Below are 15,401 nucleotides of genomic sequence, written 5' to 3' on the forward strand. Positions count from 1 at the left end.
CCACAGAGGAATTCAAGGGCTCCACCTTCGTGGAGCTGATGAAGAAGGAAGGCACCACCCTGGGACTGACCGTGTCGGGCGGAGTGGATAAGGACGGCAAGCCGAGAGTCTCTAACCTGCGGCAAGGAGGCATTGCAGCCAGGTAACCTCATCCCGGGGAAGTGGGCAAAGGGACACGGGGTGAAATTAACTCAAACACTAAAGCTCCCCCAGAGAAGGTCACCGATTAATGAATGACGGCTGCCCTGCGCGGGGCGGAGGCGCGCCGGGGCGTGGTTCAGTGTGTGGCTTTTTTTGGCCTGTGCCCCAGTCACCCAGGAGGTCATCTCAGGAGCAGCCAGGCCCTCATGAGATTTTAATGTTAAAACCCCTGTATGGCTGCAGTCCCCAAATGTGCCACTGAGCACTGATGGGCTGCGGTGGGGATGAGACCCTTTGATCATGTACCTGGGGAACAGATGATCCAGAGAGGGCCCGACTCTGAGCTTCTGTGGGACAGTTTTGCGGGTCTGGCATCTTCTCCACTTTTCTACTTGTGGGATCTCCCTTCTCTTCAGACACAGAGGTGATCTTCAAAAGGACAGCAGGCTTAGGCGAGGAGGTCTCATGTGCTTGTTCCCGGTGAGCTGCAAATTGTTCGAGTTACTGCCCAAGGCAGCCTGTCCTGGACGCCGGGCAGGAGTGGGCTTGCTTTGTAGACAGATTCAAAAATCCGCCTCCGGAAGAGGGGATGGATGGGATGGTCAGGTTCCGTTCAAAGTAAGGTTCATGTACCTTAAATCCTGACACCAGTGCTTTTGTCCACATAATCGCCAATTAGGTTTTAGAGTGCTTGCTTTATAAAGTGCCATTTGAAATAGTGATTACTCCAGTTGGTGAACCTGTGTGTACAATTAATTTATAAGCTTAGTCCAATTGATTGCTCCATGATCTGAGGTACTGTTTGTAAAACAGGCCATTGTCCACACAAGCATCCTGATTTCCTTTCTTCAGGCTTTTAAGAGACGTCTTTCCACACCCGCAGCCTCCTCTTTTGTAACAGTCATGGCCAGTCCGTGATGCTCGGGCTGTGAATGTCTCCGGAGCTTCATGTGAGAACGGTGGCGGCGGGGCGGAGGGGGGATGGGTGCCATTGGCAGTTGTATTGATGCTGTAATTACTAGTAGTGCTTGCTGGTTGTATTATTATCAATCACCAAACATTCACTGTTTAAGGCACCTACATTTTATAGGTAGTAAACCAAACTAATTTAGGATAAGGTCTCTGCCCTAAGGGGACTTATAATCTATTAGAGGAGATATGGAATAGAAAACATGAAAAGTTCAATAATAATAACATCGCATAATAGTGAAAAACGACAACAGGAGTTGTCACAGAGCCAGAGCGGTCGGCGGTTAAGTTGCCCAGTGAGTGTCAGTAAACCCGAGGTAACCGTAGCAGCATGTCTGGCAGGCTGCATCGGATTAGGGAGGCTCGCTGAAAAAGGAATGATTGGAGCTGAACTTATATAAAATAAATGAATTAGGTATTTCTATTTGGAGAGAAAATATTATTGAAGGTCCTAATTTTAAGTCCTATCATTCGTCTCGCTGCTTGCTCTTGGCTTACAAGTAGAGTTTGACTAAAAGCCCACAAGTAGCTGGGGTTCTATTATGGTGGTAAAAAGAAACAAGAATGTTACCGAAACCTAGTATTTTTGTTATAATTTCTCCTTCACCAATACTCTTCTTTGTCACTCACGTTGTAAGCAGTAAATAGCAAAACAAGCTGATGCTTTCCTTAACAAATTCCCAGCGAAGATATTGAAAGCTGTGACATGTCCAAAAGACAGGTGGCAAAAATGGGGAAGAATGTGAAGAAAGTAAAAATCCTGGTGTGTCCAGGATCTGGATAACCTACCCCACCCCCCGCCCTGCACCCCCAGATAGCCAATCCTTTATGGCCAGAGTAACTAAAAAAAATATTCTGTATTTTGTTTCATGATTCTCTCTAAAAATAGAAGAGGCAAAGGGTTGGGGAAAAAATCAGAGACAGCCACAGATCCAGAGCAAGACTTCTAAAGGCAAAGAGTCAGCATGAGTAAGAGGGGTCCGTGGACTCTCGCATCCACCTGGCTGTATTCCCACTCCCAGGAGCCAGCCATAGCCCAAGAGGCCGGGACTGCTGCTCCGTGGGCCTTGCGTGATAATCATGAAGGGAACGTGGAAATGCAGTCGGACAGGCCTGTGGAGAGGATGGGTCCACTGAGGCGACATCCCCTATTTTGCAGAAGTGACCAGCTGGACGTGGGTGACTACATCAAAGCCGTGAATGGGATCAACCTGGCCAAGTTCCGCCATGACGAGATCATCAGTTTGCTGAAGAACGTGGGGGAGAGAGTGGTTCTTGAAGTCGAGTATGAGCTGCCGCCAGTCTGTAAGTACTTGTCACCCAAGGCAGAACGGCTGCACCACGTTTTTGCCTAAAAGGTTGTTTCTTATTTTCTTCCTTTTTGCCATCATTGTCTCATTACTGGGATGGCAGAGCATAGTTTCTTGATATTTAAAAATTATTTGAGCCCTAGTTGGTTTGGCTCAGTGGATAGAGTGTCGGCCTGGGGACTGATGGGTCCCGGGTTCAATTCCAGTCAAGGGCACATATCTCGGTTGCAGGCTCCCAGCCCTGGCAGGGGGCCATGCGGGAGGCAACCAATTGATGTGTGTCTCTCACATCGGTGTTTCTCTCTGTCTCTCCCTCTCATTTCCACTATCTCTAAAAATCAATGGAAAAAATATCCTCAGGTGAGGATTAAAAATAATAGTAATTATTTGAATTGATAAGCTTATAACCTGCTCAGGAAGAATTGAAAAGAGTGTTGATATCAATAAAATTATATAGAACTGGCTTTCTATTAAGGTGATCTGTGAACATTGTATATGCCAGTTAAGCTATTTTAATAAACAGTAACCATCTTTGTAAGTTCTGTGCATTAAGTTCCAGCCAGGCCTTGTACTTAGTGTCGAGGTTTAGGAGAAACATGTTTAATATTGATTCTTTATAGTTATGTTAATTTCTGAAGCATGAAAATTGATTTAGAACACATTATTGTCAAGTAATAATAATAATAATAATAATAATGTAACAAGAGCAGCCAACACATTTTGAGAACTTATAAATGTCTGACATTATATGGAACCTGACTTGCATTGATACATTTATTTCTCATCACAAGGACAGTCAGCATAGCTGAGCTGAACTCCAGTGTCAGTAGCCAAAACTGAGACCCAGAAAGCTTAAGTAACTTTCTCAAAGGCATATAGGTAGTAGAAAGTGGAGCTAGATTCTGTAACTTTCTCAAAGGCATGTAGGTAGTAAAAAGTGGAGTTAGAACTCTAGCTCCACTTTTTACTACCTATATGCCTTTGAGAAAGTTACTTAAGCTTTCTGGGTCTCAGTTTCAGCATCTGGAAAATGGGCATATTAGTTACTACTCATAGATCTGTTGTGAGGATTAAATGAGTATTTGTAATGCACTTAGAACCGTGGTCTGCAAACTGCGGCTCGCGAGCCACATGCGGCTCTTTGGCCCCTTGAGTGTGACTCTTCCACAAAATACCACGTGCGGGTGCATACGTACAGTGCGATTGAAACTTTGTGGCCCATGTGCAGAAGTCGGTATTTTGTGGAAGAGCCGGTATTTCGTGGAAGAGCCACACTCAAGGGGCCAAAGAGCCGCATGTGGCTCGCGAGCTGTTTGCTGAGCCGCAGTTTGCCGACCACTGACTTAGAACAATAAACATTTTTTGGTAAATAATAAATACACAAATTAATCAACATTCAAGATAGGCATTATCATCATTATTATTCTCATTCTACAGAGGCTTAAGTTAATATCTTTCCCAAATGAGAAAGCAGCAAAGTCAGTATCTGAACTCAGGCTCCCTGACTCCAAAGTCCATATGCTTCTTCAGTGTGAGGTATACCTTATGCTATGTATTACTGCTGCCCTACCTTTAAGCTGTGCTATTCTACAACCACCTCTCCTTCTATTAAGCTATTAACAGGGATGCTATTCTGAGAAAATTCTTTGCTTTTCTGTCCTGGTGAGAACTTAGACTGAATATTAATACTCAATTACAATGTATTTGTTCAGCAATAATTTATTGATCATTTATTAAGTTCTAGCCACCACTATGTACATTGGTGGAGTTTACATTCTAATGGGAAGACAGACAACAAGATAAAACCACAATAAATAAGTGAATTACATAGCATGAATGCTGTGGGAAAAAGAAAGAGCAAGGAGAGGGGTTGAGTGCTGGCGTGGGATTTCAATTTAAATAGGATAGTTAGGAACAGCTTCTCTTGGAAACTTACATTAGTCAGTGACTGAAGGAGGTGAGAAAGTTGGCTGTGTGGATTTCAGGGAAAAGAGAATTGCAGAAAGATGGAACAGCCAGTGCTAAGATCCAACAGCAGGAATATATCTGGAGTTGTTCTAGAAACATTAGGAAGGGCAGTGTGGCTATAGCAGAGTGAGCATGAAGAGAAGTAGGAGAGGAGGTCAGAATGTAAAGGATGAGGTACTATTGTAGACCATTGGACAGTCCTTAAATTTTGCTCTGAATGATGTAGGGGCAGAGGAGTGACATGACCTGGTTTGTATTTCCAAAAGCTCCCTCTGGCCGCTGTGTGAGAATAGACGGCCATGGCAAAGGTAGAAGCTAAGTCACCGGTTGGGGGGCTATTGTAAGTGATCCAGGTGAGAGGTGGTGGTGGAGAAACACCATCACATTCCTTTTTTATGTTTTTATTGATTTTTAGAGATAAAGGAAGGGAGAGGGTTAAGAGAAACATCAACGTGAGAGCAAAACATCAGTCAGCTGCCTCCTGCATGCACCCAACAGGGGACCGAACCCACAACCTGGGCCCGTGCCCTGACCAGGAATTAAACCAGTCACCTTTTGGTGCATGGTCTGACACTCAACCAGCTGAGCCATATCGGCCCATCACATTCAGGATCTTCTGACAGATTTGACGTGGGTTGCACAGAAATAGAGGAGTCAAGGGCCATCCCAGACATTGAACCTGAGCAACCAGAGGATGGAGTTGCCATGAATGAGGTGGCTAAGAAGGTGGGCAGAGTTGATTTGCGAGAGAAAGACCAGAAGTTCATTGCTTAAAATGCTGCAGTTGAGGTGCCTATTTGACATGCAAAGAAGAAATGTCAAGAGCTGGAGGTCTGGCTTGGAGTTTGGGAGAAAGATCCGGGCTGGAAATGTAAATTTAAGGTTAATGGGAATATAGGTGGTGGTTGTAGCTTTGGGAACAGATGACAGCACGCGGGGAGTGAGTATACATAACCAATCACCAGTTCTTGTACTTAATATAAAATCTAACACCAAAACTTTAACAGTGATTTTATAACAAAATCAATAGAAGTCTGTGTTCAGAACTCTTGCCAACATTTTTCATTTTCAGCAAGGGAAGGCAATGAAATCCAGTGTAGAGAGCTTGGACTGTGTCACTGCTTAAGTGTCAGTTTTTCCCCTTTCTAGCTTTGTGACCTTGGACATGCTATTTAAACTCTCTGAGCCTTGGGTTTCTTATCTACAAAGTGGCTATAATAGATATAAAATTTTTCTAAGAATTCAAGGCTATAATCTCGTAAAGTATTTAGATCATTACCAAGTATTCAATAAGCCATAGTACATTAGTGATTATTGCCATTTTTATTATTATTACACTGAAAGTACTATGTTTTCTTGAACTTTAAAAGAGTCTGTTTGCTTTGAAATTGCTACTTCAAACCAATGCCAAGGAGTTAAGAGAAACCAGATATCTAGAGCTAATGCTCTTTGACTTAGCATTTTTACTCCACTGGGTATATGAAAATCAATAAAACACAATCTCTTCCTAAAAGGAACTCTTAGGATAGCTTTCCAGGGCTAGGGACAGTAGAGGAGATTTGCCAAGTTTATGGAGATTTGCCAAGTCCAGTTGGAAGAGGAAGTTTCTAGGCAGAGCATAATGCAAGGAGGTCAGAACACAGCCCAGTGCATGGTTTGAACTACACACAGATTGGAGTTGCTGGAGCCCACAGAGAAAAACAGAGAGGCCTGGAGGGCTGAGAGGACTGAGGCCAGCAACAGCAACAGGAATGCAACAATGGGGGCCATGTGAGCCATGGGGGTGGATCTTGGATGGCATCAAGTAGCAATGAAGCGCCTTTGAAGTCTTATAAAGCCAAGGAATGGCATCTCCAGACCTGAGTTTTTAGACTTATCATTTTAAAAACCAAATGGAGAATATATCAGAAGCTATAAACCGAAGGCTGTTACAGTTTTCCAAAAGAGAGGTGATATCCTGAATAAATATAGCATCCATAGAGTTAAAGGGGAGAGGGTGGGTATCAGACATATCAGGGGTTAAAACCTATCATGACTTGGTGAATATACCAGCATTTCCTTCTGCATGCAATAAGTCTGATGAGAAATAGGAAAATTATTTTTAAACACAAAAGTGTGAATTTTGGAGTAGATAGATAGGAGAGGTCTGTTCTCCAAGGATTATCTCTGTCATTTTCTATTATGTTTGGATAAATTAATAAGATCTTTGTGTTCAGCGAGGTTGAAGGAATTAATACGCCTCTCCTTCACTGTGCTCAGGCAGCCCAAGCAGGAGCAAGCCGCCAGCAGTGAGACCCTGGGGGAGCACTGGCTGCTGAAGGCAGATCGCCTGAGGCCGAGATTGCTAACTCTTTCACTAATCACAGCAATCTGAGCCTCAGCCAACCACCCTGCTCCCACCCAGTCTAGAAAAAAGTGGAAGGGCGTGTGTGTGTGTGTGTGTGTGTGTGTGTGTGTGTGTGTGTGTGTTGTGTGTGTGTGATCTGATAGATGAAAGATGGAACTTTGATCTTGGGAAAACCACTTACCTTTTCTAAGATTCCATTTCTTTCTTTTTAATTTCTCTATCCTCTCTGGAGGCTACGTTTTTATTGATTTTTAGAGATAGAGGAAGAGAGAGAGAAAGAGAGAGAGGTGAGAGAGAAACGTCTATCATTGATTGGCTCTCTCCCTTACATGCCTAGACTGGGGATTGAACCTGCAACCTAAGTATGTGCCCTGACCAGGAATTGAACCTGAAACCTTTTGGTGCACAGGATGATGCTCTAATCTACTGAGCCACCTGGCCAGGGCAAGATTCAGTGTCTTTATGAAAATGAAATGGTCCATCTACATAAGCTATAAAGTTCTTTTTGACTTTAAAATTATGTGATGGTTTGAGACTGTATTTAGAAAGAAAATTCCAAACAGTATCAGGTGTTTATGTATTAAAGTCTAGAGCGCTGCCTTCAAATTTTTTTTACCATATAACCGCTAAAGAATTTTGAAATATTATATAATCCTCACCCATCTTTTTAGTTAACACCTAAAATTCTTTATCCATAAAGCTTAAATATTTCAAAAAGATTTATTTTTTTGGCATGATTTTCTTTATATGTCTTAAGTACTATTTTATTGAAACTTGGAGCTACATATTTTATGGAATATGTCTTATTTTATGGAAAATACAGCAGAGAGTTGGCAAAGGCAATCCTCACTGTTAAACCATCAGCTAAATCAGACTAGCTTTCTATCAGGAGTTCTTCATTAATTCAAATAAATGTGTTGAAGCATGTCTCTGTGACAGCCTTCTTCTCAATTCTTTTTTTTTTTAAATATATTTTATTGATTTTTTACAGAGAGGAAGGGAGAGGGATAGAGAGTTGGAAACATTGATGAGAGAGAACCACTGATCAGCTGCCTCCTGCACACCCCCTACTGGGGATGTGCCTGCAACCAAGGTACATGCCCTTGGCTGGAATCGAACCTGGGACTCTCCAGTCCTCAGGCCGACGCTCTATCCACTGAGCCAAACCAGTTAGGGCATCTCAATTCTTATTCTAAGAGAGATAGATAGATGATGATGATGATGATGGTGGTGGTGGTAGTGGGCAGGAGCAGTCTCAGATCTCTTCCGCCTGGATCATTGTGGGATTCTATCTGAAGGAGCAGCAGCTCCCAGGGAAAGCTCTTCCAGTGGCAGTGGTAGTGGAAAAACACTTCCAATCACTGCTCACACTCTTAACATTCCATTGGCCAAAGCAAGTCACATGGGCAAGCCTAACATAATGAGGTGGGAAAGAACACAATTCCGATTCCCCTGTTCAGGTAGGAGTTGAGGAGTCAGGGAAGTAGTATGTAATTTAGAAAAATATAATTTACCATAGTAAATTAATATGAATACACATGTGGTACATATAGAAACAAAGGACAACAGTACAACTAAAATACCAAGGAGAAGTATTTCTTCACTATGAAATTGGTTTCTACCTAGCCCTTCTATGTACCAGATATGATTCTTTGGGGAAACCATTTAATTGGACGTTTATGTCCACAAACACACATGTAAAATTCACATGGCAATATAAAATATCTTGGTTCTGAATATAAAAATGTAGTCACCCAGAACCAATCATACAAATAAAAATTATAAAGACCAGCCTGGCCAGTGTGGCTCAGTGGTTGAGCACCGACCTATGAACCAGGAGGTCACAGTTCAATTCCCAGTCAGGTCACATGCCTGGGTGTCAAGCTCGATCTGCAGTAGGGGGCATGGAGGACAGGAGACAGCCGATCAATGATTCTCTCTCATCATTGATGTGTCTATCTTTCCTTCTCGGTTCCTCTCTCTGAAATCAATAAAAAAATTATAAAGACCAAATCTATTTCATTAAGTATATTAAAATGTAGTCAACATTCACATTTACCTTTGTAAATAATGAACATCATTAGTGTGAATAACCTAAAGCTGTAGATAATCCTAAAAGTCTTTATATTAACGTTAGATCTGATTGTAAGATTTGGTGGTCAGCTAGATTTAGCTCAAGCAAAATTAAAATGACAGTGCTTTGCCTTCCACAGCAGACACCCAGCCAACAAGGACAGGTGGCCCAGAATTAGATTTAGTTGTATATAATTGAAAGTTGATTTAATGATTAAGTGAAATAATATTTGCAAACTACTTTGCAGAATTCCTGGCACACAGTAGAAGCTCATGAATTATTTCTCCCTGTATCTTTTCCTTTTCTCCCTTACCAATAGAACAAAAAGCTCATGTGCTTAATCAGTTTCTTAGAAGTGGATCATAGAAATAAGAAAACATTTGGTTTGAACTCAAATTGTTTATTTAATTAAATCTGTATCTCAATGGTTTCGGCTAGTTGTATATACTGACCTAGCTGATTAGAATAAAATGAAATTCCCCTGAGAGCAAGAATATGACATTTAATTAAATCAGCAATGCACAGAAACATTTGGTCAGCTGTAGGTTTATGTTTTTCGGCAGATCCAAGTTCTTATTGTACTTTATGTCCCAGCTAGATGTGTGCAGCTTTGTGAATTTAGCTGAGTGCTTTACATAATCATGTCCGTTCCTTCGAGGATTCAGAATTTCTAGTAAAATAATTGTAATTAATACTTAATTAAAGCTATCTCCTATTTCTGTTATGGCAAGAAGTATTATTTTTTTAAATGCCTTAAATCCTGTCTATATATTTCTTGTTGATAGTTTTATACACTATAACCTTCAAGATCTAGTAACAATGTAAAAATGTCATTGATCATGAAAATAACATTAGATAAGTAGACATCATTGTAAAAATTTAATACAAGGATCTAAGACCATCACATTCTATACTTTGCAAACTTTTCTGTCTCCATGAGTAAAACCAATTTTATATCCTAATGATGAAATGTTAATTTGTGGACTTTTTTTGTTTTTAATTCACCAATAGTGTACTATATAACAGAATTATTCACCAGTTTTTTTAAAGCAGTCTTAGAGAATAGTGTAGTGACCACACCTCCACACAATTTATAAACTCATACTGTGTGCAATATAATTAGAGATTGCAACTTGGAAATGTAATTTCATTTTGTGAAATGAGAGCAATAAACAGGAAAACATGGCATCAAATAAAATTAAGTGGATCTTTATTTTATTAGTCAGTAGTAATATTTTGAATGTACTTAGGATTTCTTTTGCCCTCCAAGTTTCATTTGTGTTGTTGATGTTTTTGCTTAATTGCTTTGCATCATGTCAAAAAATCTATTTGTATCAGCCTAATCTTTTAATAGCAATTTGAGAATATTACTTTTTCTTCCTTTGCTAGCTGCAAAAATAAATACATTACTTGTTTCATTAGTTTTACACAAATCATATTGTTTTTGCTTTTCACAAAGGAAAAACAATTCTATTTATCATATGAAAAGTGTCTCTCTTGTTCTATGGAGTTTTAACAATGTGAATATTACCCTCTACCTAGAAATTGGCTACACAAGAGAAAAAGAAGTGCCTGTGATTTTGATTCCACTTGAATCTGTATGAGTTGTGTGTGCAGATGACTCTTATGGTATTTGTATGTTATTCCAGTTATTTTTTCTAACATTTCTTTGAAAACAAATTATTGCTGTTTTAATACTCAAAGCAATAATTATTTGCAACAAGAATCTGCAATATTACATGCCACATTAATATAGAAATGTTATTATGACTTAAACTTATGCTTGCCTGCCTCTTTTCTACATTTAGCTGTCCAAGGATCGAGTGTTATTTTCCGAACAGTGGAGGTCACATTACATAAAGAAGGCAATACCTTTGGTTTTGTAATACGAGGTAGGTGATGGTTTAATAAACTGTCAGATATTTTTGGAGAATTTGTCAGTGAAATATTGGGAGTGAACTAGAAAGTCATCCTCAAAAACCCTGATCTTTCCAGCACATAAAGTCGTTTTATAGTATTTGCACCCATTCTTTCTTTCTTTTTTATTGAATTAATTGGAGTCACACAGGTATGTCAGTGGCACAGTTCCATAACGCATCATCTATAAGCTGTATTATATGTTCTCCACCCAAGTCAAGACTCCTTCCATCACCAGTTATCCCCCTATGGCTCTCCTCTCCCGCCCCCTCCCCCCAACCCCTCTTGCCCCAGCAACCACCACACTGTTGTCTGTATCCATAAGCTCTTTCTCTTCTTCTTTTCTTCTTTTTTGCTCAATCCCTCCACCTCCTCAACCCCCCACCACCTCCTGACAGCTGTCAGCCTGCTCTCTATCAATGAATCTATCTCTATTTTGCTTGTTAGTTCATTTTCTTTAAAGAAATAAAGCAGCAGTGAGTGGGAATCAAAGTGGAATCCAAATGACCTAGCTTTATTTTCAGCCTGTTAACACAGAGCCAAGAAGTCACGTCTGTAAACCTTATCTGTTCACAGTCATCCTTCTTATTTGCCACTTTTCAATACACCTTTTACCTTCCCTTTATACTCTTCTATATCCCTGAGTCAAAACTGTAGATGAGTGATGGTTGCCAGAGGGGAAAGGATAGGGGATGAGCAAAAAAGAAGTGGAATAAGAAGAACAAATTATAAAATAAATAAGTTACAGGAATGTAACGTAAAGCATAGGGAATATAGTCAATAATATTGTAATAACTTTGCATGGTGCCAGATCTTTATTGCACTTAATCATGTGATAAATTTGTTAGGTATATAGATGTTAAATAATTATGTTGTATAGTTAATGTACAATATTATATAGTAATTTAATTTTTTTAAAGATAAAGAACAACAATTTTAAAAAGTCATGTTGTCATAAATCCCTGATTTCATAATCTAAATAAAGATTATTGTTTCCCTTGGGAAAAAGTGTTGATGTGATGAGTATTACTTGATTTGATTTAAAACACTAGGATTAAGCAACTTTTATTCTCTTATTTTAATACATTTTGTTATAGCTTTCTAAAGATGAATTGATAATCTAATTCCTTGGCACCTTTGTACATCAGCTCAGCTCATCTTATTATGGGAGGAGATGACATTAATAATAAATATTTTGAGTGATTCCAACTTGTCTATAAAACCCTTCATTCTGAGCTGTAATTTTGGATTTTAACATTCTATTTTTCTCATTAGCAGCTTTATTTCTTAAAGACTGCACAGACATTAACAACTCATAAATCCTAGTGTGAAAGTGAGGGAACTATATAGGCATCAGGAATCTTTAAAGATTTGACATTTCTTGATTTATTTTTATCTATTATTATATGTTGTATTTCATCAGAGTAAAAATTCTACCCAATTTATTAAAACATTAATTAAAAGTAAATATCTTAATAAATTTACAAACATCAAGGAAAAAATGAGATGTGTTCAGTCCTATAGACTTACCTTAAATGACTGAGTAATAGATTTAAGCATTAGATTTCATTCTGTGTTAGTCATGTAGCAAATAAATCAATCAAATATTTATTAAAGATTCGTCAACATGTCAGCATAGGGCCAAGTACTCTGGAGTCATAAGACAGGACCCCTATCTACAGTCAATTACAGCTCAGTGAATTTTAGACATAAGTTGATTAAGTGCCCAAGTGAGTGGTAAAGAAAATGGGCAACGAGGAGCTCACTGAGTGGTTTAGACCAGTTGTGATTGCATTTTTCTGACCAGGTCCTATTTTTAGATGAAACAAGAAGATCGATTCACCCTCATCTTTTACCTTAAGCATTTCCAAATTTCTGTGTAAAAGAACTAGTAAATGAATGTAATGAAAAGTCAGTTTACAAGTAATTTTAGCACGAGGTGGTGTATACAGATCTGTTTCTGCAATATAGGTATGAACGGAGGCACTTGATCACATGCCTACACGCCTAATTATTGGAAAGCTGTAGTGAAAGTTTTGCTGGTTCAAATATTTATCACTAGTTGCTGTATGGTTAATCAATAACCAATCAAATTGCTAATGAAAAAGCTAAACCAACAGTAATTTAGCATCAAGAACTAAAAAAAAAAAAAGTAATTGAAATCCACAACCACCTCAAGACAACTGATGATATAATGTTAAAAAAATCTCCTTCACACAATTTGCAGGAATTTTGAACATCTGTCTGCGTGTGCATGCCTCGTAAGAGTTTTTTTGTATGAGGCTGGAATACTACCTGGTACATTGTAGGCACTTAATAAATGAAGGAATAAATATTGAACATTGCCTAGATTTATGTGGACATCAGATTTCTTAGTATTATACTAATTTTTTAAATTTATTTATTGTTGACAGTATTACAGATGTCTCCCATTTCCCTCCCTTTGTACTCCTCCACCCAGCCCCCTGTCCCACCCTAGGCCTTCTCCACACTACTGTCTGTGTCCATGGGCTATGCATATTTGCATATACGTTCTTTGGCTATTCTCTTCCCATCCTCTCCTCCCCCTCCACTCTGAGAGATGTCAGTCTATTCCATGCATCCATGCCTCTGGACCTATTTTGTTTGTCAGTTTATTTTGTTCACATATAAGTGAGATCATGTGATATTTGTCTTTCTCTTAATGAACCCATTTTAGTTTATGGGTGACACAACTTTTGTAGGCTTTAATAACTCCCTTACTGAATTGGTTAAACATAAAAGTTTGTTTAACTTTTGCCCTAGCTGGTTTGGCTCACTGGATGGAGCGTCGGCCTGCGGGCTGAAGGGTCCCAGGTTCGATTCCGGTCAAGGGCATGTACCTTGGTTGCAGGCACATCCCCAGTGGGGGGTGTGCAGGAGGCAGCTGATCAATGCTTCTCTCTCATCGATGTTTCTAACTCTCTATCCCTCTCCCTTCCTCTCTGTAAAAAATCAATAAAATATATATATTTTTAAAAAGTGTGTTTAACTTTTTTGCATAATTTTTCAATGAAGGACAAATAAACAACATATCAATTTGAGATCTGTCTGGAGGGTCCTTCATGCTGAAAAAAGGGTCACCATCCACCCTTTAGGAATCATTGGTTAATCACAAAAAGAATTGCAGAGTGAGACAGTGGGTAAATGTCATCATGGCAAATAATAGTTTATAGTTGCATAAATATTGAGCTAAACTTAAATCAAAGGAGACGACCAGGACATTCAGAAAGGAGGGGCAGATTTTGCAGATGGAGCATATTCATTTAGTTCAGGAGAATTCTTTCTTAACCAATTAAAGTGGGTCTTAGAACAATAAAACCGGCTTTGAGCTACTGAATGGAATTACATTTCTAATGGTATGTCACAGGTTCTAGAAACCTTGGCTCACCAAACAATAGAACCTTTCATCCATAGAATGAAAAATGATGTTCTGGCCTAAATCTTGGAAAATTAAATTTCAGTTAACTCCCTTACCACCAAGCTACAGGAGTTGGTCTGGGCTGATAGAAATATCACTCTGCCATAAATTACTTTTCACTTTAGACCAGGAAACTTTTTCTAGTCACTCTCAGCTATAAAATTGTAGGTAGATGTACTCAGCTAATGTATGGAGCCTGATATTCAAATTTGGTTTGCACAGTGGCCCTGCCTGGCCTTGATACTTTTACAAAAATATCCCAGGTGGGTGATGCTAGTGTGCAGCCAGGATTGAGAGTACCACTGGTCTCCGAGTGGTTTCTGTTTTGCTTGGCATCACCAAACTTCTGGATCCTAAGCCAGTCACTAAATTTGGTTCATCATTTCAAGTACTGATAAAATGTCATATATCATGAAATTTAGAGCTATCTCTCTCATACTTTAATATGCATTTACTGGTATATATTTGAATTTAGACCTCCAAATCAAAATTATGGAAAAGTTTCTTGCTGTCTTCAGGCCCAATCCTTTTCTAAATCAATACTGCTTCTGGGGAAAGCAAACCTATCTATTAATGATCACCTTGCAAATGAGAAGTTACATAATAGTATTTTTCTCTTAGGCTAGGTTCTTTTTAAAAAAAAAAAAATCTTTGTTGCTGAAAGTATTACATATGTCCCCTTTTTTTGCCCATTGATCCCTTCTAGCCTGCCCCTGCCCCCTGCCCCAGGCCTTTGCACACTATTGTCTGTGTCCATGGGTTATGCATACAAGTTCATAGGTTGATCTCTTCCCACCCGCCCACCCACCCCCACCTTCCCTCTGAGATTCAACAGTCTATTCCATGCTTCTATGTCTCTGGATCTATTTTGTTCATCAGTTTACTTTCTTTAAGTTGACCTCCCTACCTGTGCCAAGCTTGGGAAATGTCAGTCTGTTCTACCAGGCAGACATTAAGGAACGACAACTTGGCAGTAACATTCATAGTAATCACATAATGCAAACTAGAGACCACCCAGATGGGCAGCCAGGGTGGTGATAGATGAGGAAGTCAGGTCAGATGAAGGACAGTAAGAAACTGGAAATGTTCAGCCTTAAGAAGATGAGACTTAGCAGTATAATCACTATTTTCCACTTTCAGGAAACACTTGTAGAAGAGAGCATACTTTTAAAATATATGTATTTTTATTGATTTCAGAGAGGAAGGGAGAGGGAGAGAGAGAGATAGCAACATCAA

The 15,401-nt window shown here is 39.4% G+C and overlaps 1 protein-coding gene across 8 annotated transcripts in view; it reads left to right on the top strand.

The window, feature by feature from the left end:
- The window catches only part of GRIP1 (glutamate receptor interacting protein 1), a 663,902-nt gene that overhangs the window by 516,783 nt on the left and 131,718 nt on the right, over nt 1–15,401 (top strand). For all 8 annotated transcript variants that reach the window (XM_070409780.1, XM_070409777.1, XM_070409778.1 and 5 more), the window contains 3 exons: nt 7–142; nt 2,270–2,415; nt 10,618–10,701. In XM_070409780.1, coding sequence (XP_070265881.1) covers nt 7–142; nt 2,270–2,415; nt 10,618–10,701 — 366 coding nt within the window. The remainder of the gene's footprint in view (nt 1–6; nt 143–2,269; nt 2,416–10,617; nt 10,702–15,401) is intronic.

The sequence above is a fragment of the Myotis yumanensis genome, unplaced genomic scaffold (genome assembly GCF_028538775.1).
Source record: "Myotis yumanensis isolate MYYU_CA2020_CCGP unplaced genomic scaffold, mMyoYum1.0.hap1 SCAF_3, whole genome shotgun sequence".
NCBI lineage: Eukaryota > Metazoa > Chordata > Mammalia > Chiroptera > Vespertilionidae > Myotis > Myotis yumanensis.